At 39.1% G+C, this 25,301-nt stretch overlaps 2 protein-coding genes across 13 annotated transcripts in view; one reads left to right on the top strand and one right to left on the bottom strand.

Annotated features, from left to right (window-relative positions):
* The window catches only part of PEX1 (peroxisomal biogenesis factor 1), a 71,385-nt gene that overhangs the window by 41,325 nt on the left and 4,759 nt on the right, over positions 1-25,301 (bottom strand). For 4 of the 9 annotated variants that reach the window (XR_013356990.1, XR_013356988.1, XM_077856962.1 and 1 more), the window contains exons 2-5: positions 18,444-18,599; positions 15,500-15,604; positions 12,568-12,719; positions 10,232-10,336 (exon numbers count right to left, since the gene is read on the bottom strand). Coding sequence is in view for 7 of the 9 variants with exons in the window: in XM_077856962.1 (XP_077713088.1) it covers positions 10,232-10,336; positions 12,568-12,719; positions 15,500-15,604; positions 18,444-18,599 (518 nt within the window). In the remaining 2 variants the exon portion in view is untranslated. Of the gene's footprint in view, positions 1-63; positions 251-10,231; positions 10,337-12,567; positions 12,720-15,499; positions 15,605-18,443; positions 18,600-25,301 lie in introns of those variants that run through there. The other 5 variants (XM_077856963.1, XM_077856964.1, XM_077856965.1 and 2 more) reach the window with 5 other exon arrangements.
* Positions 496-11,420, top strand: RBM48 (RNA binding motif protein 48). Of its 4 annotated transcripts, none has more exons than XM_077856969.1 (5): positions 496-654; positions 1,671-1,861; positions 3,901-4,046; positions 5,528-6,096; positions 9,222-11,420. In XM_077856969.1, exons 1-5 carry the CDS (start codon positions 544-546, stop codon positions 9,354-9,356), a joined length of 1,152 nt encoding a protein of 383 aa, XP_077713095.1. In that variant the 5' UTR covers positions 496-543; the 3' UTR covers positions 9,357-11,420. The 4 variants fall into 4 exon arrangements, with proteins under 4 accessions (XP_077713095.1, XP_077713096.1, XP_077713097.1 ...); XM_077856970.1 differs by lacking the exon at positions 9,222-11,420 and adding an exon at positions 7,448-7,693; XM_077856971.1 differs by lacking the exon at positions 496-654 and adding an exon at positions 695-882.

The raw sequence follows: 25,301 nt of genomic DNA, 5'->3' as shown, positions 1-25,301 counted from the left end.
CCCAGGCTGCTCCCAGGTGTCCCGAGTCTGGGCGGGGAGCCCCGTCCGCGGGCGGCGCGGTACCTGCAGCAGGTGCAGCTGGGCCACGAGGCGCCGCGGCAAGCGGAGGAAGCAGTCGCGAGCGTTGGTGAAGACGACAGTCGCCGCCACCCCACCCCCGTCTGCACCCGCCAGGCGGTCGCCGCCCCACATCGTCCGGCGCCGAAGACGCCCCCGCCGCAGCAGCCCGCTCCAGCCGCCGCCCGCCGCGGGGCAGGCCGAGGCCGTCGGAGCCGGAGAAGATCGATCGGCCCCGCCCCCTCGCCGCGCGCCCGTCCGAGGAGGGAGGGGCAAGCAAGCTTCCCCCGCAGTCCCGGGCCTCTCCGCCGCGCCGCCGGAGGGCGGCACCTCGCTCACCCAAGTCTCACTCGCCGGAAACGATGCGGGCCGCCGTCGGCTCTCCAGCCAATCCAGGCACGCCGTGGCCCATTCCCCTCCGTCATTGGGTGGGCGGGAGGGCGGCCCGGCGGATGTTGTCGTTTTGGCCGGAGCCAAGTAGGCAAGATGGCGTCGAGCGGCGGGGAGCTCGGGGGCGTATTCGATCACCACGTCCAGAGGGCCGTGTGCGACACGCGGGCCAAGTATCGGGAGGGGCGGCGGCCTCGCGCTGTCAAGGTAAAGTGACTTGGGTTTTCACTCGCTATCCTCGATAGCGTTATCATGCCCGGCTTGATAGATGAAGGCTTGAGGGGCTGCGGGCCTGCCCACCAGGCATCGGCGGTGGGACGAGAGGCCGGCGCTCAGTTACCAGACGTTCTCACGAACTCCTCGGCTACCTGCTAGAACGTCAGCTCCGCAGGGACGGGGCTCCGCTTTAGTCTTTGTATCTTCCGTGCTTACGTGGTAAGCGCTCAGTGAATCGTTCTCGCTCTCTCTCCAGTTAACTTCTCCTGAGCCAACTTCCGGAAAATATGTCCATTGAAGATACTCTGTGTTTTAATTAGAGGCCCTGACACGGAGGGGTGAATTTATTCTTTATTTTTTCTGCAGACCGGCTGAACAGAATGTTTCTTCTTTTCAGGGCTTTAAGTTTTTTTTTTTTTTTTTAATTCTAGTATAGTTAACCTACAGCGTTATATTAGTTTCAGGTGTACTATATGATAATTCAGCACCTCTGTACGTTATTTAGTGCTCATCATTGTAAATGTACTCTTTAATCCCCAGAGCTTTTTTTTTCTTCTTTTTTTTTAAATAGAAGATGTGTCTTAGGCTTATTTGGAAAATACATTTTTTAATTTAAATTCAGTTAGCCAACGTATAGTACACAGTGTCAGATGCAGATGTTCAATAGTTTATCAGTTAGGTACACCACCGAGTGCTCATAACATCATGTGCCCTCCTTAGTACCCATCACGGAATTACCCCATCCCCGCCCACCTCCTCTCCAGCAACCCTCAGTTTGTTTCCTAGAGTTAAGAGTCTTTCTTGGTGTTTCTCCCTCTCTGATGACTTCCCGTTCAGTTTTCCCTCCCTTAACTACGATCCTCTGCGCTCTTTCTTATATTCCATGTATTAGTGAACTGGAGAGTATTATGTTATTTGGTGAAATAAGTCAATCAGAGAAAGACAGGTATCACATGGGTTCACTAATATGTGGAAAATACATTTTTATGTGTCTGCATTTCTTTTAGGTATATACAATCAATTTGGAATCTCGGTACTTGTTAATTCAAGGAGTTCCTGCGGTGGGAGCAATGAAGGAATTAGTTGAGCGATTTGCTCTATATGGTGCAATTGAACAGTATAACGCTTTAGATGAATACCCAGCAGAAGACTTTACGGAAGTTTATCTTATTAAATTTATGAATTTACAAAGTGCAAGGTAATGTGCAAGTTAAGCTTAAGTTTCATTTCCGCCATTCCCATTGCTAGCACATTGGTCCCAGTTGTCCCTCGTTCATACCTGAATTACTGAGTAACGCTGTATTATTTTAATCTTACTCCAGTCTTTTTTTTTTTTTTCTTTTTAAGATTTTACCCATTTATTCACGAGAGACACAGAGAGAGAGGTAGAGACACAGGCAGAGGGAGAAGCAGGCTCCCTGCAGGGAGCCGGACGTGGGACTTGATCCCAGGTCTCCAGGATCACGCCCTGGGCTGAAGGCAGGTGCTAAACCGCTGAGCCACCCAGGCTGCCCTATCTTAACTCCAGTCTTAAATGTCATTACCTTGCTTAACAATCTTCAGTCATATATTGTGGTAGATTACAAAATGGGTTTGGATAAGTTTTCGAACTTCACAGCTTACTAACATCGTGACTTTGGACAAGTCATTTAACCTCAACAAGCCTGTTTTTTCTAGTCTCTGAAATCTGTACAGTAAAAGGACCTACTTTGAGGGTTGTGTGAGGATGGTATGAAATAATCCACGTAAAGGGCTGAAACATAGTGCCTCCTGTTGAGAATGCAGTAAACATTAGCTATTGAAGTTCTTTTTTTTTTTTTTTTTTCTTTAAACTTGCTGGGATTTTTTTTTTTTTAAAGATTTTATTTATTTATTCATGAGAGACACACAGAGAGAGAGAGAGGCAGAGACACAGGCAGAGGGAGAAGCAGGCTCCATGCAGGGAGCCCGACATGGGACTCAATCCTGGTCTCCAGCCGCTGAGCCACCTGGGCTGTCCGCTATTGAAGTTCTTAATGTTATGCACCTATGTGAATTGACTCAGTCTTTTCCTGCCTTCTGCATAAATTCTGTGCTTCAATAAGGGTGAAATGCCTCATCTAGTTTTATGTTTACCCCATTCTTGTCACTAATTTGCTCCAATATCCATCCTTTGGCTATTACCATTCATACTTCCTTTTTCTCTTTAAAAAAAAAAAAAAAAAAAAAAAAGATTTTAATTACTGTATCCCCAACATGCTCAAACTTACAGCACCAAGATCAAGCATCACATGGTCTACCGACTTAGTCAGTCAGGTGCCCCACCATTCACATTGTCTTTCCGTACTCCAAATAGCACTTGCAGTCTGCCACAAAAGCACTTGATTTTTATAGGGTTATGTATTGTTCTCAGTTTGCTCCCTTATGTGATCTCACTTCCCCTAACCAACTTCCCCTCATAGTTAGGGAAGCATATTTTCTAGAGTTTTTGCATCTCCCACAGCACATAATATGGTAGGTTGTGGAGTTCAGCATCTCAATTTGAATCATAACTCCACAAACTAGTGTGAGCATGGCTAAATTATAAATCTCCTGAGGCCTCCTTAGGTCCTCATAGGGTTTTATGAAATCTTAATTCAGGTGAAGTACTTAGGGCACTGCCTGGTGTGTGATAAAATCTCAATAAGTATTTCTATCATTATCCCTAGACACACAAGTACTTAAATATTTATTGTAGTATAATGCTTAGCCAGTTACATATGTTTGATAAGTATTTGTTGAATATCATCATGTAACTTTCTCATTGCTTATATATTCAATATTTACTCAATTATTGAAGATTTTACTATTACAATATTTTTATTTGTGAATCCATTGTGCTGAAAAGGCTAAATTGGGTATGAGCTGACTCTTAAGGGACATTTAACACAGAGAAATCTCTATTTCATGACCACAGATTGTGTACCTCAAGTTAACTATTGGCTCCTAAGTTGGTTAAAGGGAGTCTGGTTATGTGTGGATGACTTAGCTCAAAATCTGTTAGTAGTATAGAGCGAGGGGATGAAAGGCTTGAAGAGTATGCACTAGATCAGTAGAGTTAATACCATACACAAGTAGAACATCTTAACTCCCAAACCATAGGATGTATGTACACCTAGCAAAACCTGGACTTTTAGATCAATGCATTGTATACTATTTCAGCTTTCATCCTAAGTAGGTCAAGATTAATAAAACATGCTATCACATATTTCTGTTTAGGACAGCCAAGAGAAAAATGGATGAACAGAGTTTCTTTGGTGGATTGCTTCATGTATGCTATGCTCCAGAATTTGAAACAGTTGAAGAAACTAGAAAAAAATTACAGGAGAGGAAGGCTTATATAGCAAGAACTACTAAAAATAAAGGTTTGTAAAGCCAGGTACTAAACATCTTTTGTGTGTCAGGCAGTCTGCAAGGTGTATCATCATAGAGCTTCCCAGTCTAGTGGGAAGAGAGATAAATAATCACAATATTCATTAACTATAAACTGCAGGATTCTGTGCAGCACTCTCAAGTAATCTGGGCTGGAAAGGGAAAGATGTTAGTTTGTGAAAAGAGTCCTACAGGATGAAAGAGATGGCTGAGTTTTGAAGGACAAGTAGACATTACTCAGAAGGGGAGATGGAAAGGTAAGCCAGGTAGCATGTTTAAAGAGCAGAGGAATAAGTAGACATCATGTGTATGAAGGAACTACAAGTAGTACAGGGCAACCACAACATGGGCTGCTCCTAGAAATAAGATTAGAAAAGAGGACAGGAACTGAATCATGAAGTGCCTCGTGTCTGTCCCATGCTGAGGAATTAAGGCTTGACATAAAGGCAGTGAGAAACAATTATGATTTGCAGACTAGTTACCTACTGCCAATCTAAAACTATTAAATGTGAAAAAGTCCCACTTTTGACCAGTAGCTGGCCAGAGACGCCATATGCCCCACTGAGTTTCACTAGACATAAATTCCAGGTGCCTGGAATAGGGTCTCATGGGATTTGGTACAAGGATTGTAGGAACAGAGCACTCAGAATTGGACTAAAATAATGTGTGTGGTCTGAAATCTGAATAGTCCTGGAGGCTCAGATGACCAGTTTTCCACCCTTTAGTTGAAAGACCAAGTCAGTATCCACACAGTTATTGAATATGAGGAGTTTATGACTGGGGAAGTGGCCTGTGGCAGAGGTGAAGAGAAGTAAGGAGGGAAGACTCTTGGAAGACTTATTTGAAAATTTGGCAAGAGAACTGTTGAGAGCCCATGGTCATTAGTAGACCCTGAACTTTAACCCATGGGATATGTGAATAGTTCTAGGAAAACTTTATGGTTGTGTGGCAAATAAAATTACAAAATATGGGTCCAGCATACTGCCTCTTTTAAAAATTAAACACAAACTAAGCAGCATGATACATTCATACAGTAGACTCCTCTGAAGCTGTGAAGAAAGAAGCATTCTATGTAATGACCAAGAAAAAATCTCTAAGATCTCTAAGATCTACAGTTAGGTGGAAAATGCAAAGGAACAAAGAAATGGATATTATGGAAAAAGAGGAGTTGGTGGGAGAAGGAAAAGTAAGACCTAGCTGGACAGATAAATAAGAAAGAATTGGGATTACTTATGGAGAAGTAGAAACGAGGAAGATGGGGAGCAAAGAAAGAATGACACTTGACACTAATATATTCTTTATCCTTTTTAGCTTTTAAATACAAGGTATTGCCTGCTTAAGAAATAAATTATTCAGGGTACCATTGTTAACATTTAAAGTAATGTTTGTTTTTAAAATTATAGTTTTCTGAATGATGAAAACAATAAAACATTTCTTTTTCCTCTTATCTCACCTTTTAAATTGTAATGTGAAGATCATTACATAACAAAGAAGAAACCGGTTACAGAGCTTAAAGACACAAAAGATTTCAGACAGAACTTCCATTCAGGGACATCTGGATTTCGTGCAGTCACTGTGAATACTTCTGCTGGCAACTCAGACCCTTGTCTTCCTTATTCTTGTGAATTGCCTTTATGTTATTTTTCCTCAAAATGTACATGTTCGTCAGGGGAACATATGGGTAAAGCATCCAACTTCTCTCAGGACAGTAGAAACCATGCTAAAACAATGGAGCATTGTATGCACAATGACTCTTTGCAGAAGATACAAATGAAACCTTTAAAAAATTCATTGGCCTTCCCTGGTGCACAAAAGGCTATTACTTCTTCAGAGGCAGTTGAGAGATTTATGCCTAGGACAACACAACTGCAGGAGCGGAAAAGAAGAAGAGAAGATGATCGTAAAATTGGAACTTTTCTTGAAACAAGCACAAGTAGTAATGAGGTTATGATTGGGCCTCTGTTACCAGACATACCTAAAGTGGACATGCATGACGACTCATTGAATACCACAGCAAATTTAATTCGGAATAAACTTCAAGAGGTAAGATCATTTTTAAAAAACTATTTTAAGAGACCATCTGGTCATAGGACTAACAGCTAAATCGAGATTTGTGGCAGCTAAAGTATTGTCATTAATTTTTTTCATTTTCAGTTTTTTTTTTATGTGTTTTTCTACAGTTCTGTTGAATTAACTGAATTTGACTTAACAGAAACGTATGTGCTTTGATGTCATTAATCCTTGCTTTAAACAATGTATTTCATATCATTCTAGCTCTAAACTATAAAAGCAGTGGTTTCAGTCAGTGAGGTTGGTCTGTGAGAATTGAGCCCAGGCCCTCCCTTTTTAAAGCTCCCTGGTTGGTTCTATTATGAGCCAAAGTACAGAACTGTTGTGTTGAAGGAAAATTACTACAACTTATTTCTTTAAAGTTATTACAAAATTACATTAAATTAAAATGCTTTTTTCTTCTTTGATAAAGATAGCCATAGAAAAAGATGAGATTTCTAAAGACTAGCCACTACGGTCTGCATTTCAAAATGTCAGCTCCTTAAATAGAATACAGCTCGATTGTACTACTTAAGTAGTAATTTCTTTACATATTATTTATGTAATCATTTTACATTTTCCAAGCACCAATAAAAGAAAGCTAACATTTGAATTAGCTTTTGAAAGATACCTTTTTTATGGGGCAAACCTCGTAGAAATCAAGCTGAGGAAGAAAGACCATTCTCTTAAACTTTAATCTGAGGTTCAGAGAGTGCTTTTTGTGTAATTGTATGTATATTTTACAGAGTGATTAAGGGAGTCTGAGGTGGCTTAGTTTATGTGTATTTTTTTTTTTACCTGAAAATTACTATCTCATTAAGGATGAGCTCCTATTTTATAATAACAAAAATCTATAAACGCAGTTTCCATGCTTAAGCCTCTTTTTAAAATTTTTAGTTTGTGCTGGCCCCCTTCCTTCAAATACAGCTGAGCTGAGGCATAGATAGAGATGCATAGCGCTCTCAGCCAGAGCAGACTGTATTTTCAAGAAAAAAAGTTGTTAGGTTCAATTCCTAAAAAGGAAACAGCAGAACAACAAAAATGAGAAATGCTTAAACACAACTTACTACAGATGCTAATAATAAAGGATTATTATAGAAGAGTACATATTTATTTTTCTCCCTTCAAATTTTTTTTCTTGTTAAATGGCTTTAGAAATTTTACTCCCATCAGTGTTTGGACAGAAAACTTTGCTCTGTAGGCTATACCCTGAAATTGGACTCACTCTGCCTCCAATGTGATGGCAAGATTTGAACTACTAGATGTAGATCCTACCTCTTCTATTAGTTTATTTATTCCTGTGCTATAAGGAATAAATGTTGGTGGTTCTCTTTTTTTAAACTAGGTAATTTCATCTGTGCCAAAACCTCCAGAAGACAAGCTGGAAGATGTGCATTCAAGTCGTCCATTAAAACAAAGAAGAAGAATATAGATTGCCAGCAGCAAATTATGTTTCCTGAGGGACTATTTATTATTTTTAGCCTGTCATTTTAATTCTTGAAGAGGTTGTACTGCAGGAATTTTCTAATGCATTCCTCTTTGTAATATCATTCAACCTACTTATTTAATAAAATTTCATCTTTTAAAATTAGTTTATCATGGACAAAATACATGCCAGCCAAATATATATTCCTTAATAAAAGAAAACAACTTTTCCAGTGATTCTGGTTACATCTTACTAGCTAGAACTGGGCTCATGGCTGTTCCTAACTGGGGAGGTCTGGCATGGTAAATAAATGTTTAGGTTTTCTTTTTTCTTTTTTCTTTTTTCTTTTTTCTTTTTTTTTTAAGGTTTTCAACTTCTGTGGTTGAGGAAGCAAGAGAAAAGGGGGTTGTGAAAGGCTTATTCACAGGATTTGCCTTAAGATCTAAGCCTTGTTGGCTAACTTAAAAAGTAAAATTAGTTTATCATTACTTATAGGTGTTATTTTGATCATACTTAATATTACAGAAACTGTTCTTATTCTCACATTGCAGTAATTATAGGTAAATGAAGTGAAGCAAAGATAAAAACTTTAGAATGCAAGTAAAGATAGGCAGTCAGGATCTGCTTCTGATTTTAATACAAGTATTGAGTAATTCACATTCAAAAACTAGAAGTCAGGATGTGTCTGAATGCCAGGGCTTCAAAATCAATACAATTCTGTAAAGTAAAAAAAGGTAAACTATTAGAACAAACTATTAGAAAATGCTAACCACTACCCTTAGCATACCCACATTGTTTTTCCTGTCAGGGAACCACATAATTGGAATTTGGAATAATTATGTTCACTCTTTCCCTTTTTTTTTTTTTTTTTAAGTGATAAAAATAACTTGAGAGAGCCCATATCAAATGGTGGTCTGTTCTTTTTTCTCTATACCTTGCCTAATGAATTGATTTTGAATATACCAGTTAAGAAAGTTCATCAGTTATGACCTACTGATTGAAACTTGCTGGGATGGCTCCAAGTGGTAGATGGTATTAAAAGAAGTTTTAGGCAAGGGGTTTGGCCTTACTTCCTTGTAAGGTAATTAGAGATTTTTCTTTGCTGAATTCCCAGGTAAAAGACACATTAGAGACCCAAGCATAGAATTGGAAAGAGCAAGTTACTGTCTAGAACACACTTCTCAGATGTTAAGATATTATGAATCTTCACCTCAGGGTCTTATTAAAATGAAAATTATGATGGTAGTGGCCAGGAACTTGTGGGTTATAGGAATGCAGAATTGTTCACAGGTATAGAGTTTCAGTTTTACAAGATAAAAACAAGAGTTCTGGAGATTGTACAACATAGTATACCTAACATTACTGAATTGTATGTTTATAATTGGTTAAAAGGGTAGTTTGTATTAGATCTATTTTATCACAATTAAAAATTCTAAGGGAGAATTTAAATTCTTTTTTTAAAAATTTAATTTATTTATTCATGAGAGACAGAGGCAGAGACACAGGCAGAGGGAGAAGCTGGCTCCATGCAGGGAGCCCCATGTGGGACTCGATCCCAGGTCTCCAGGATCACGCCCTGGACTGCAGGTGGCGCTAAACCGCCGAGCCACCCAGGCTGCCCTCAAGAATTTAAATTCTTAAAGGGAGGAGCTACTCAGTTCTGTATTATTGAATGGATTTCTGTTTTTTTCAGGATCTTTTCAGGGACTGGAGGCTAGCTCTCATGCCTCCCCATCCCCACCAACATGCACTATATTTGACCACAATGAGAGAAAGAAGAACCTTTGCTGTGTCAAGCATCAGAAGAAAGAGACAGAGAAAAGATTGAGTCATTTGGTTTGGAGTGTGCCCTGAGATTCTCCATTTCTCACAAGTTACTAGGTAGCACCATTGCTGCTTGTGCACAGCAAGACCCTTGATAGCTGGGCTACTGAATTCTGGGAGCAACTGAAGAACTGTTGGTGTTCCAACAGAACCCCCATTCTTCCTTTCATACATTGCATTTTACTAAAAATTTACAGGCAGAATCAGAATGTGGGAATAAGCTACACTCAGACAAGTTAGAGAAACAAGCTGAGATAACTCAGGAGAGCTTAACATGCAAGTTCATGCACAAAATCACCAAACTACAGAGAATAAAAAGTTTCTGTAGGTTCGCAAAGCAGTTGATCAGTGGAAGAATTAAAATATTAATGTGTCAAATCAATTACTAGGCTGGCTCTTCTGGCTCAGAAAACTTTGGTCAAATCCATAAATGAAAACACATAAACATAGATACTATAAAGTACTTCAAATGTGTCCAAGGTTTTTGAAAATTATTCTCATTGTTTGACAACATTTGGGTTGAAAGAGAACAAGTTTTGTCCTAGCATTTTATGGTTGGTACCTGCTGAGTATACTGTTCAGTGTTCTATTCCTTAAGCAAGCCAATATGTCCTAGTTTTCCTTGGGAAAATAACATTAACATGCAATAAATCAGGAATTGTGTATGGCTAAAGAAGTTACAAGCTCAAAAAGTCCATTGAATATAATAAACAGTCACTATTGTTGGGCCCCAAAACATGAGGATGAAGCCGAGACCCTTGTGGTTGTCTGAATGTCAGCATTGGGCCAAAGCCCCTACAGAGGTGAGTTGTCCAGCAAGTATTACTTACTGTTTCCTTAAAATGTTCCCTTAACCAATTTGAGCTGTTGGCACTCTACCTTTGCTTCTGGTAAACATGGTCCAAACACTTCCAACAAAAGTTTATCTTCTTTTACTGCTTTCTCAAAGTCTGCAAAAGATATCTTGCCATCATTGTCATAATCCTAGAGAGGAAGATGATATCTTGATAAATGATAGGTTTTAATTTTGCCTGGAAAACTTTGCCAAGTACACTTCAGTGGGCCCTATTTCATAAATCAAAAGGTACTTATTTATCAGGGCTACTTGATACCTGTAATTCTATTTGGAATACCTGGTATTATGGGCTGAATGTGTCCCTCCTGCCATCAAATTCACATCTTAAAGCCCCCAGTATGATGATTTTGGAAGTGGGGTCTTTGGGAGGCAATTAGATTTAGCTGTCTTTAGCTGTCTTGTGGAGCCCCTGTGACATAACTGTCCTTATACGTGGAGCAAGACCAGAGTCCTTTCTGCCATGTGAGGACACATTGAAGTGGTGGCTGTCTGCAAGCCAAGAAGAGAACCCTCACCATGGAAGAGAATTGACGGGCACCTTGGACATTCCAGTTGCAGGATTTTTTTTTTTTTTTAAAGCAATCTCTAGGGATGCCAGGGTGGCTAAGCGGTTTAGCACCTGCCTTCGGCCCAGGGTATGATGAAATAAAATATTTAAAACAATCTCGGGATCCCTGGGTGGCGCAGCAGTTTAGCGCCTGCCTTTGGCCCAGGGCGCGATCCTGGAGACCCGGGATCTAATCCCACGTCAGGCTCCTGGTGCATGGAGCCTGCTTCTCCCTCTGCCTGTGTCTCTGCCTCTCTCTCTTTCTCTCTGACTATCATAAATAAATAAAAATTAAAAAAAAATAAAACAATCTCTACACCCAATGTGGAGCTTGAGCTTAAAACTTTGAGATCAAGATTTGCACGTTCTACCAACTGAGCTAGCCAGATAGATGCCCCCCACCCCCTCCCAGTCTCAGGAATTTGAGAGATAAATTCCTGTTTTAAGTCACCCAGTCTGGTATTTTCTTATAGCCGTCCAAGCAAACTAAGACACCTCAGTCCATAATATTTCCTTTCCAAAAAGAAGGGAGTGGGTTTAGTCCTGGGAAATACTATCTCTCAAGAAGTTGACCTTCAGCCCTAAGCAGCAGCTAGTGAGTATTTTTTTAAATAGGTTTTTTTTTTTTTTGAAGATTTTATTTATTTATGAGAGACACACAAAAACAGAGACATACCAAGAGGGAGGAGAAGCAGGCTCCATGCAAAGAGCCCGGTGCGGGACTCGATCCCTGGACTCCGATCACACCCTGAGCCAAAGGCGGACGCTCAACTGCTGAGCCACTCAGGTGTCCCTAGTGAGTATTTTTAATGGAAGAAGATACCCTGGAGTTTGTGTTAGTTAAATGTGAGACTCAGCAGCCCCCATCACCTATTTCCTTCCTGATCTGCAGAGTAATGGAGGTAAGCAGAGTCCAGGCTGCCTTAGAGTCATAAATTTTCACTGATATCCAGGATAGGGTCATAGCAAGAAAAGGAAAATCCTTATGTCCATTAGAAAGTGGTACTATTGGTTTCATTGAAAGAATTCTGCACCCCATTTTCTTTTTTTTTTTTGCACCCCATTTTCTAGTGTGCCTTGGGTAAAACTACTTAGCTTTCTCATCTATAAAATAAAGATAGTAATTTCTACAACATGGGGTTGTTGTGAGATTAAAATGAGTTCATATATTAATGTTCTGTGAAGGGCCTGGCATATAGTAAGTACTCTATAAGGGACAACTATTTTAATTATTGTTATTTTGTTATAATGGTGTTTAGATGGGTTGGAGGGGTAGGGTCATGAAGACAGATTAGAGTAGCATCCAATTTTAGAAGCATTTGCTGCACTGCCACCCACACATTAATGAGGTTTTACTGATAGTAAAATAATTTAAACTAGTTAACATTCATTTTGTGCAGTCATTCATTTAATCACCCAGTCATATCATAAGTATTCATTGAGCATCCACTATCAGCTAGGTACTGTTCTAGGCAATGAATAGAGCAGAGAACAAAAAATTTCCTGCCCTCATAAAGATAACTATAATTATAGAGGGCAGCCCAGGTGGCTCAGTGGTTTAGCGCCTCCTTCGGCCCAGAGCGTGATCCTGGAGTCCCAGGATCGAGTCCCATGTCGGGCTCCCTGCATGGAGCCTGCTTCTCCCTCTGCCTGTGTCTCTGCCTCTCTCTTCCTCTTTCTCTCTCTCTCTCTGTCTCTCATGAATAAATAAAATCTTTAAAAAAATTATAGAGTGAAATAAATCATTTATTGTCCTTAGCTTTCTCCAACATCTGCTTGATTGGATAATAAGTTCTAGGTTTTCATTTGTACCATTTTCTTCAGTGTTATATCTACCAACTCTCTTATTCCTTCATCAGTCTCTTCCTCAGATGACTGTTGGTGCAGACTGTTCTTCAACATGTCAAATATCTCTTCTTGAGAAATGTAACCATCACCGTTCAAATAGTAAACTTCAAAACAGACTGTCCAAAGCACAAGAAATTTAAAGACTTGGGTAAGAACAGTTAAAATATCACTAGTCTTTTCCTTAATTATATCAATACCTAGTTTTTAAAAAGATAAAAACAACTTCTACAACCTACAATTATTGGTCCATATGATAGGTTTTATTTATTTATTTATTTATATATTTTTAAAAGATTTTATTTTTATTTATTCATAGAGATGCAGAGAGAGAGAGGGAGGCAGAGACACAGGCAGAGGGAGAAACAGGCTCCACACAGCCTGATGCGGGACTCGATCTAGGGTCTCCAGGATCACACCCTTGGCTGCAGGCGGCGCTAAACCGCTGCACCACCAGGGCTGCCCATATGATAGATTTTAAAATAAAGTACTCTTTATTATACTTCCTTCCACAAGATTAAATATCCCTTGGGATGTGGATTTTGAAATTGAGAGTTTAAAAATATTATGAAACTTGAAACCATGAAAATCCCAAAAAAGGATATAGGAACAAGGCTCCTTGACATGGGTCTTGGTAATGATTTCATGGCTCTAACACCAAAAGCACAAGCAAAAAAAGTAAAAAAACAAGCGGGACTAAAAAAAAAAAAAAAAAAAAAAGACACACACAAAAAAACCAAATGGGAATACATCAAACTAGAAAGTTTATGTACAGAAAAGGAAACCATCAACAACTGAAAAGACAGCCTATGGAATGGGAAAAAATACTTGCAAATCAGATAAGGTGTTAATATCCAAAAGATATAAAGAACTCCTACAACTCAATAGCAAAACAAACAAAACCAACCCACTTTAAAAATAGGCAAAGGACTGGAAATAAATACATTATCTTAGTTGGTGACTTCTTATTTCTGGAATACTTTGAAATCAAGGAGTTTAATTTAGGTACTTGAAACTATAAACAATACCTTCTGTATTCAAAGAGATACCATCAATTCCAACTTGTAAATATTAATAGTCTTTTTCCTCTTCTCTGTCCCCACTGTTATTTCCTAGATAACTTCAACAATCTCCTAAGAAACTCCCCTGCCTCTATCTAATTTTTCGTTATTTATTATAGTTGATTCACAACTATCCTCTAGAGAGTGTTGGGGAGAGGAAACTGATGTCTTTTCCTTAGTAAGATTCAACCTTAATGATATATACATTCAACTTACCTTATTAGCCTCATGTCTCGACATCAATTTTTCCCAGCTCACCCTACTCAGTTAGACATCCATGCCTTTATTCATACCGTTCCTAATACCTAGCATGGTCTTCTTTCTAGTTTCTTTCTGCTCAAGATTTACCAAGAAACAACTGAAAGGCTAGTTATTCTTTGAAAATGTCTTCTGATCCACCAGATCCCACTGGAAAGAACTTTCTCAACACTCCCATGTAGTATTTTGAAAATACATAGATTTCTAAGTAATCATATTATATTGTGGTTATTAGTTTATATGTATTATGTGACCCAGAACTGAGCATCTCCTGTTGTAGAATGACTTCTTGGATCACAAATAAAAGAAGACTTTTATAAACTTCAAAAAAGTGTGATGAAACTACAATAAAGGAGATATATAAAAATATTTTTTTAAGTAAACTCTACATCTGATGTGGGATTCAAACTCACAACCCAAAGATCGAGTTGCATGCTTTACTGACTAAGCCAGCCAGGCACCTCTGAAGATAAATATTTAAACTTATGGTCATTCAATACATATATACACGTGTACACATACATGCATGTGTGTGTGTGTACCTCAATATTATGATTCTCTTCTTACATACAGTACAAAAACTAAGTATAAACTTCATCACATCACTGACAACATTTTTCAATATACTTGGGTAGTGAGTTTGTCATTCCCTGAGAGCCTGCCTATCTGCACTATCCAAAATGATCTCTCTCTCCCTGGAGAGTGTCTTCCATGACTTCCATCCATTCATTCATGCCACAGATGACCCTACTCAGGTACCAAAAATACAGTAGAGCAGGAGCTCTTCCAAACTTTGTATTCTAGTTAAATGTTTTTGCAAGAGTAGAACCAAGTATAAAATTCCAGATAATCAGATCAGCTGTGTCTTTTTGTTGAGTCTCTTCAATCCAGAGCATACATAAAGCACAACCTTGAGAAGTAGTATTTTTCCCAAGTTAACATATCCTGAAATGTCTATGAGACCTTTTTAGAAAGAGGGATTAGAGAAGGAAAATTCTTTGATAGTGTGATGCTATTTAATCATGTATTGCCACAACGATTTACATCCACCAAAAACTTAGCAATTTATGCAAATTCCAACACTAGCGTATTGGTGTCTGATGGTTAATGTGTGTTTCATCTTGTTTTGCGTCAATCACTCCCAGTTATTTTCTTTGATTAAGAGACAGGAATGGCCTCACTGTGACTTATGCACTGGCCTGTATCAAGGCCCATTTTCAGCGGAGCCCAGAGACAGCCACAAAATCATGGCCTTGCTGGCTGATTGCAGTTGGGCTCAAGCCCTGACCTTAACTTGCTGGTCTTCACCTGGGCCTTAAGCCAAAGAATGGCATGGTGACATTTAGGCATTGCAGAACCAGTGAAGAAAATGTTTGAGGACCCTGGGTCTAGGGACTCTCCCATAAAACAGGCCACCCATTTCATGTTTTGATGTTTTTATAAAACTGTCATGAACTATTTTTGAAAGGTTGCTGTAGAGAACATGGATTTTATATTTTTTTAAAATGTTTAAGCATTCACTAAATACAAAATTGACAATGCATATTACTGTCAGTAATAACATGTAGAAGAAATCTTACACTTAAGCTTTTCTTCAAAAGTCCCTCGAAGAAACACCGATAATCCTTTAACCCACTCTTTGGCATTTATGCAGTTATCATTGTCTTTGTCAAATGCAAAAAATACTGAAAGAAAAATATCATAGAAGCATATTGTAATTTACAACTATTTTATTTTATTTTAATATTTTATTTATTTATTTATTTAAAGAGAGAGAGAGCATGCATGCATGAGTGGGTTGGGGGAGAGGCAGAGGGAGAAGCTGATTCCCTGTTGAGCAGGGAGCCTGATGCGGGGCCCCATCAGGAGACCCTGAGAGATCATGAGCTCAGCCGAAGGCAGATGCTTAACTGACTGAGCCACCCAGGCACCACACAGTTATTTTATAATTCAGAAGTATGTATATATCAAAAGATTTTTAAAACCTTCCTCAAAACAACAACAAAAACACACTGAAAACCTTTCCTCCCAAATTGAGGGGAAAAAAGGGTTTTGGCACAGTCTTTCTTACAAGAGTCAAAATTACTAGAAATATGTTTCCCACAGATTTTTATAGAAAAAAAGGAATAATTCTCCTCCAGGATCAATGATGAACTTCACTTGTGATATTTTGTACAGTTACCATGAGCCAAGAAGAGCAACATGGAGCTAATCAAGTGATGGTAATTTATACTAAAAAAAGTGGCAGGGGTTCCTGGGTGGCTCAGTCTGTTGAGTAGCCAACTCTTAATTTTGGCTCAAGTCATGGTCTCAGGTCCTGGGATCCAGCCCTGCATTGGATCTCTGCTCAGTGGGGAGTTTGCTTGAGATTCTCTCTCCCTCTCCTGCTGTCCCTCCCCCTACTCACACTCTGTCTCTAAAATAAACAAATCGTTTAAATAAATAAAAATAAAAGGAGTGGCAAAGGGGGCACCTGGCTAGCTCAGTTGGTAGAGCATGTGGCTTTTGATCTTGAGGGGGTCATGAGTTCAAACTTCATGTTAAATGTAGAGATGACTTTAAGAAATAGTAATAATAGTGATGCCTGGGTGAGCATCTGCCTTCGGCTCAGGGCGTGATCCTGGGATTTGGGATTGAGTCCCACTTTGGGCTCCTTGCAGGGAGCCCGCTTCTCCCTCTGCCTGTGTCTCTGCCTTTCTCTGTGTCTCTCATGAATAAATAAAATCTTTGAATTAAGTTTATTAAATTAAATTTAAACAATAAAATAGTAATAATATAAATAAAATGCATTTGAAAAGAGTGGCAAAATTCTGTTCTAAACAGTATGTATAGGGCAGCCCCCGGTGGTGCAGCAGTTTGGCGCCACCTGCAGCCTGGGCTGTGATCCTGGAGACCCGGGATCAAGTCCCACATTGGGCTCCCTGCATAGAGCCTGCTTCTCCCTCTGTCTGTGTCTCTGCCCCTCTCTCTCTGTGCCTATGAATAAATAAATAAAAAATCTTTAAAAAAAAAAAAGTATGTATAATACCTAAAGATAATTTACTAAAATAACATATTATTTTTTAAATTACCAATGAAATCTTAGTATTATTATATAGAAGATAAAATGTTACTGACTCTTTTAGGGGTAATGTTAATTATTTTTATTATGATTATGGTTTCAAGGTATATACCTATGTCAAAACATCAAATTGAACACTAAAAATTTGTTAGTGAAACTGGATCACATTAGATAATTTCCTATTTTATTTTTTTAAAGATTTTATTTATTTATTCATGAGAGACACACAGAGAGAGGCAGAGACACAGGCAGAGGGAGAAGCAGGCTCCTCTCAGGGAGCCCAAGCAGGACTCAATCCCAGGACCCTGGGACCACGACCCAAGCCAAAGGCAGACGCCCCACCACTGAGCCATCCAGGTGGCCCTAATTTCCTATTTTAAATATAATATCCTCTACTTTTTTCAGTTTAATGAGTAATTATCATTTTTGGTACTAATACAGTATTTTTATGAGGAAAGAGAAGTCATTTAGTAGTTTACATGTCTACAGCATATGAATCCAAAGACTTCATGAGTAAAAAGTCATATGCTTAACTTAAAAAAAAAAAAACCAATACTGGCAACTTACTGGTTATTTCTCAAAATGGTACAGCTATGAGATAAAACATTCTGAGTGAGTTTTGATTAAAAACCATCCTCACGGGATGCCTGGGTGGCTCAGCATCCCTCACGGGATGTTGGGTGTCTGCCTTTGACTCGGGGGATGATCCTGGGGTCCGAGATTGGGTCCCACAATGGGCTCCTGTGGGAAGCCTGCTTCTCCCTTTGCCTGTGTCTCTGCCTCTCTCTCTCTCTCTCTCTCTCATAAATAGATAAATAAAATCTCTTTTAAAAATCCTCACAATCAGATCAACTTTTATTTTATATTGGCAGCCTTATCAGAATTAAGTCCATCTAGTTTGGCATGGAAAAACTCAAGGGGGATCCCTGGGTGGCTCAGCGGTTTGGCGCCTGCCTTCGGCTCAGGGCGTGATCCTGGAGTTCCGCATTGGGCTCCTTGCATGGAGCCTGCTTCTCTCTCTGCCATTCTCTCTCTCTCTCTCTCTATCATGAATAAATGAATAAAATCTTTAAAAAAAAAGAGAGAGAGAAAAACTCAAGGGGCACCTAGGTGGCTTAGTTGGTTGAACATCTAACTCGACTTTTGGCTCAGGACATGATCTGGGGGGTGTGGGATCAGCTCCCCAGCCCCCAGAGGAATTCTATGCTCAGGAATGGGTTCCTGCTCAGCTCAGAGTCCACTTGTCCCCCTCCCTGCCCTCTGCCCCTCCCTCAACTTGCACCAAATAAATAAACTTTAAAAAAATTCAAAGTCTTTGATGACAATTGAACACACATACATATATAAAAATTTGCCATATATAATTTTGTCATTACAAATAGATATTTGCCACATATTAATATGTACACCATATATATATTGCCATCTCAGCTTGGTCCATTTCAATTTCTTAAGACTCTTACCCCTATTCATAAGCATATCATCAGTCATTCCAAATACGCTGTGCAGGATCGCTCGAAATGCATTACGATCTAGTCCAAAGTTATTAAGTCTTACATTAGCTCTTTCCACCAAGCTGTGAAAAAGTCTTATGAGACACTCTACTTCACTTTTTTTGACTGTAAAATAAAAATACAAATATATACAGCTTAGACTTAGTGAGTACTCCAATCTAATAAAAAATATTTTACTAAGCAGCTATTTTGTTCTTATGGTGCTAGATGCCCTAGCAATGAAAAAGTATGACATGACTTGTTACTTAATGGCTTACACAATTAAAACAGGCATCACCTAGAAGTCTCATAAGATAGCATGTAAATGGAAAATCATGTAACATAACAGTCACCACTATAGACATGTAAAGAAAGAGAAATCAGTGTGGGAAAGAGGAGTTGGGTCACTATCATGGGAGCAGACTTTTAACAGAGATTTGAAGGATGCATATTATTTATGCAGGAAGAAATGTGTTGGAGGTAGTAAAATAGAGAATTCCAGGGAGAGAAATGGGTTGGGTTTGGACATGCTCTATTGGGAGCACAACAACTGGAGAAATGAAACAAGATTGAAGAGAATGGGCTAATGGCAGAGAAAATTATCATTTATAGTTGACTTTAACCACATAGAATTGAACTGCAGATCCACTTAAAGATGATTTAAAAAAAACATAGTGCAGGACTGTAAATGTATTTTCTCTTATGATTTTCTTTATTTTGGGGAAAGGGGGGAGTGAGGAGGGGGAGAGGGAGAGAATCTTTAACAGGCTTCACCCCCAGAGCAGTGCAGGATATCACAACCTGGGCTAAAAGCAAGAGTTGGGGGCTGAACCGACTGAGCCACCCAAGTGCCCCATTCTCTTATGATTTTCTTCTTAATAATAGTAATTTTTAAATTTTATTAATTTATTCATGAGACACAGAGAGAGAGGCAGGGGGAGAAGTAGGCTCCCCATGAAGCAGAGAGCCTAATGTGGGATTCGATCCCAGGAACCCAGGAATACGACCTGAGCTGAAGGCAGATGCTTAATGAACTGAGCCACGCAGGCATCCCTCTCTTATGATTTCCTTAATAATATTTTCTTTTCTTTAACTTACTTTAAGATTACAGTGTATAATACATAAAATGTATGAAATATGTTAATTGATTTTATAATTAAGGTCAGTAGTAGGCTATTGGCAGTAAAGGTTTTAAAAGCTCAAACATGGATTTTCAACTGTGTGAGGGTTGGTGCTTGTATCCTACAGGTCGTTCAAGGGTCAGCTGCATTTTACTGAAGCAGTGTTTCTCATGGACCACTTCTGGACCATCTGTATGAGAGAATCAATCCCCTCTTCATTGTTTAATCCAGATTCCCATGTCTTGCCCCAGACCTACCAAGTCAAAATTGCTAACATCAGGCTCAGGAATTAGCTTTTAAACAAGAGCTCTGTTGATTCTTCTAGGCCCTACGGATTGAGAAGTGGTTAGGAAAATTCATCTGGCAAAATTACATTGAAGGGGAAAACTGGAAGCATAGAAGCCAGGCTTGGAGTGATAGGGCTTTGGTTAGGGAGGTGGAGATGAGGTCAGAAAGTGGAAAGGGACTTGGGATGTTAGAGAAAATCAGGACTTGGAGACTAATTTTCTAACAAATTTCCAATATTCTTACACCCGAATTTCACTCTAGATTTAGGAAAAGGGTATTTTGAAAGAAGTGAATGGGTGATTCTAATGCATTATCAGGACCGAGAATTAAGGGATTAGATTTAGGGGGCTGAGGTACTGAAGTGCCAGATTCCACTTCTGTTTCTAAATTAGAACAGCAGACTTAGATGAGTCATAAAGCTTCCTTATGGCTCAGAGTCCTCACCTATGAAAACTGGGTATTGTCCTAGATGATCTTTGAGATTTCTTCAGTTTCTAAAAGCCCATTTCTAATGAATCATAGATTATTTGAAAGAACCAGAAGAGTTAGGAAGGAAACCTGGTTACTATTTTTTTCTCTTCCACCCCTTCCCCCGTTTTTTCTTTTTATAAGGAAAGTAGGGAGAAATATTTTAGATGCTATCTTTGAGATGATTTTAACTCACCCAATTGAAATCAATGATAACACATAGCACATACACAGTTTACATTAGGGTTTCTACAATGGTCAGAATGATTTGGTTCTTAGGGGAATGGTTGATAAATCTGAAGAATAAGCAATTACAAAGGTACCTACTAATACTGTTTTATGAACTAAATTAGATTTCCAGGCTCCACAATATAACTAACTATAAGCCCTGAAATACAACATAAAGATCATTTTTATCCATCCAAAAAGCATTTATTAAGAGCCTCCTGTGAACCAGGCAATGAATACACCATGCTTCCTGCCCACAAAGTTGTTATACTTCGGCTAAGATATTAAAAAAAAAAAATAAAAGGGATGCCTGGGTGGCTCAGAGTTTAGCCTGATCCTGGAGTCCTGGGATCGGGTCCCACATCGGACTCCCTGCGTGGAGCCTGCTTCTCTCTCTGCCTGTGTCTCTGCCTCTCTTTCTTTATCTCTCATGAATAAATAAATAAAATCTTAAAAAAAAAAAGTGCCACAAGGTATTACAAGCACTATGATTGATGGTGTTTGGCCATGACCCAAAGAAAGGAATAATCAACTGGGGAGGGAGTAGGAAATTAAGAAAGGTCCCGAGGTGTCACTTGAGCTAAGACCTGCCAAAGGTAAGTGCCTGTTTCTCTGCCTCTCTCTCTCTGAGTATCTCATGAATAAACAAAATCTTAAAAAAAAAAAAAACTACCTTGTGAATGGGTGAGTCCAGATATGACAACACTGTCTTCCCAATCCATCCCCTATGCTCTTTGTACAATGACTTTGATATTCCTTTTTTTTTTAAAGACTTTATTTATTTATTCATGAAAGATGCAGAGAGAGAGAGGCAGAGTCACAGGCAGAGGGAGAAGCAGGCTCCATACAGGGAGCCTGACGTGGGACTCGATCCCGGTCTTCAGGGTCTTCAGGATCATGCCCGGGGCCGAAGGCAGGTGCTAAACCGCTGAACCACCCAGGGATTCCTGACTTTGATATTCCTGAGAGATGGGGGTCTCTCCTTTACTTGAAACTAGGAGGGGGCAGGGTGTGTGTGTGTGTGTGTGTGTGTGTGTGTGTGTGTATGACTGTTTCAACCAGTAGAGCTCAGTGGAAATGAAGCAATATGACTTCAAGGCTAGATCACATAAGGGGATGCAGCAGCTCCGAGGACAAAAACTTGTAGTGTTCTCCTTTTCTTTGGAATACGAAGAACAAAGCAGCTCAGGTGTGGATGCAATATAAGGAGTGCAGAGTATGTTAATGATCGCCTGAAAGCACTCCTGCTCAATTCTGAGGGAGAGAATTATCATCGGAGTGGAAATGTTAGCACCAACAATGTGAAAATGGATCCCTGAAGAAAGGGATGTTTTAAGAGTCAGGAGCTAAAAAAAAAAAAGAGTCAGGAGCTGCTCTGAGTCAAATATTAACAAGTCATTCAAGACAGCTAGTAAGGATTTTAGGCACAATCTTCAGCAGGTAATAACTTTTTCTGAGTTTTATCCATGTAAGCTCACATTTCATTATATCTAAAGACCTCACTCATGAGGTCAAGGAACCATTGTTAATGATATTTGGGAGATCATAGGTAATGAGAATGGTGAGGTACTAGAGATTGGCCCGTGTTACTTATTTTGGAATAATTTTAGATTTACATAAGAGCAGCAAAGATGAGAGTTTGCATAAAATCTTCACTGTCTTTCCTTGTTAACACCTTACGGAACGATGGTACATTTGTCAAACAAATACACTAACATTGGCACATTATTATTAAACTATAGATTTTACCACTTTTCCAACAAATGTCCTTTATTGGCGGGTTCCAGAATCCAAGCGGGGATATGCTTGGTTGTCATGTCTCTTCCAATTTGTGAGTTTTCAGTCTTTCGTGACCTTGAGTTTTTATTTTGCATAATGTTCCTCAGTTGTTTGCCTAAGTTTTTCTCACGATTAGACTGTAGTTAGGGGTTTTGGGGAAGGATACTAGAGATAGGTTGCTGTTCTTCTCACATGTCAGGGGGATACATATTAACAAGGTTAACTCTTGATAACTTTGATCACTTGGTTAAGCTGGTCTACAGGATTCTCCACTCTAGTTACCATTTTCCCTTTCCACAATCTATTCTTTAGAAGCCAGCTGCTCAAGTGAAATGAATTCCACTTCTTGGGAAGGAGTATCTATATTATTATTTGGAGTTCCTTCTCCTCAAAGGAAGAGGTCTTTCCTCATTTACTTACTCAATTATTTATGTCAGTATGGGGTGTGTGTGTGTCACATATACTCATTTTATAAAAATTGTTAATTTTCTTGCTCAAATTGTTCATTTTGGACACTGGGAACTTTTGAATGGTTTCTTGTATGTTTCACATAGCATAATCCATTGGCTTTTTCATCTCTTTGGTGAAATTAGTTGGACCTCCAATTTATAGTCACTCAGAAATGAAGGTAACAACTTAGACTTGTGATGGGCATCTGAAGTAGGAGTCTTGTGGAACTGAACCTATGGGATCTGATGCCATCTCAGGGAGTGTCAGGATTAAGAAATTGCTGGAATGTCACAGAAAATTGCTTGCTGGGGGAAAAACCATACGGTTGGGAGACCAGAAGTGTAGGTGTGGTAGTAATGTCAGAGTAAAAGAGAAAAAGAGGTGTAGTGTAGGTTTTCCTTTACACTCTGTGCAGCTATTTCTTCAAGGAATCCTCATTCTTTTTAGTGGAGATTGATATTTAGACACCAAGGTCTAGGCACTGGGTGTGCTTGTTATTACTGGGGTATTAATATTTCTAAGCCCAATATATAATGAAGGGGGCAGAATATTTCTAAGCCCTTTCAGCAAACATTGCTAGAAAATATGTCTGTATACTAACCTACGTATGCATACATACTGGCACATGTTATGTCTCACAAATAAAGTGCAAGGCAAATACTGGACTACTGGATTTATAGGTGGTCCTGGGCTAAGTCCCAGAAGAGATAATCAATTGTATTAGAAATTCATGAACACTCAGGGGCTCATGAATTCATAAGGATAAATCATACTAGATTTAACTTATTTCCTCCTTTTGGTAGGACCATTCCTACTGAATCAGAGAAATGCAGATTACAAAGTATTTGGATTTTAGCAAGGCATACGACAAAAATTTCTTATTCTTACATGAATTATCTACTCAGTATCCAGTAGTGCCAAGCACAAGAGTAGGCTTTCAAATGAATGTTTGCTAAATAAATGATGGCCCCTTATAAATAGCAGAGGTAAAGGAATATACTGGATGAGTCAGAATCCAAAGTAACATCTTGATGCCAAAATAATCACTTGAATCAAACAATATGAAATTATTGGGAAGCTTTAAAATTCTTCACTTAGCTTTAAAAAACTTTTATTCTACGTTAAGTGTAAAAAAATGTGGCTAAACAACATATGTGTGAAGACTGGGTCAATTCCTAACTCGCCATCAGTCAAGCTGGGATTGCTATTAGGCTTACAGAACTGAAGTTTCATGAAACTAAGAATGTAATATGTGTTGGCTAATTGAATTTTAAATTAAAAAAATAAATTCTAAGGGAAGACATCACCGTGTAGTTAGCAATAGTATTCAAGATCCTAAAGAAAAAAGTACAATTTCCCTGGGCTTAAAAGCACTAGGAAAGGCAGTAGGCAGTTGAAACTCCTGTATATTGTTTCTGAATGAGTTTTGAAGGCTCAAGAGAAAAAAACCACCAATGTGAGAAATAAAACCAAGACAATAAATTAGCTAGGTTTCAAATTCCAGAGACCCAAGAAAGCAAAGATTTAATTAAATACAAATACACACAAAACCAGATTGCCAAGGATGTGTGAATATGCAACTTAATGTATAAATTTAGAAAAATAGAAGATTGAACCCATAAGTATAAAAACAAAAAGAAATGAAGTTTCACTTGGAAAAGACAATTTTGATTAGGAATTCTTAAACTTAAAAAAAACTAAAAAAAAAAAAGGAATTCTTAAACTTCAGTGTGTCTTAAGAATACATGGAGTGAATGATCGGATGCTTGGCCCCACTTGCTGATTTTTTAAATGTACTTAGGGTGGTACCCAGGAATCTACATTTTCAATATGAATCTTTGGGTGATTCTAATGGTGGAGATACTCCCACCATACTATGAGTAAGAGGTACAGAGCCAAGATCAACTACAGAATTTGTGGGCCCAAAGCAAAGAAAACATGGGTCTTTCACTCACATTGTCAGTGACACAGCATTAAACTAAGCATGGGGCCCTGTGACAATCTGTAGGTTGCAACCCATGATTAATTATGCCCTGAGGTAATGATCCTCCACCTCCACTAGATTAAACGTTTTAAAAATTCTAGTTAATTTTAATTTACATTTATTTATTTAAAAAGATTTGAGAGAGAGAGAAAGAGAGAGCATGAGCAGGGGGCAGAGAGGGAGAAGCAGGCTCCCTGGGAGCAGGGAGCCCAATGTGGGTCTCAATTAGATCCCAGAACCCGGAGATCATGACCAGAACCACAGGCAGGCACTTAACCGAGCCACCCAGGTGCCCCCCTCTTTTAAAATAATTTTAATTTACATTTAAATAGGGATCCCTGGGTGGCACAGGGGTCTGGCGCCTGCCTTTGGCCCAGGGCGCCATCCTGGAGACCCGGGGTCGAATCCCACATTGGGCTCCCGGTGCATGGAGCCTGCTTCTCCCTCTGCCTGTCTCTGCCTCTCTTTCTGTGACTATCATAAAAAAAAAAAAAAAAAAAATTACTTTTA

This window comes from Canis aureus, chromosome 18 (genome assembly GCF_053574225.1).
Source record: "Canis aureus isolate CA01 chromosome 18, VMU_Caureus_v.1.0, whole genome shotgun sequence".
Taxonomy (NCBI): Eukaryota; Metazoa; Chordata; class Mammalia; order Carnivora; family Canidae; genus Canis; species Canis aureus.
This window is presented reverse-complemented; position numbering and strand designations above follow the sequence as displayed.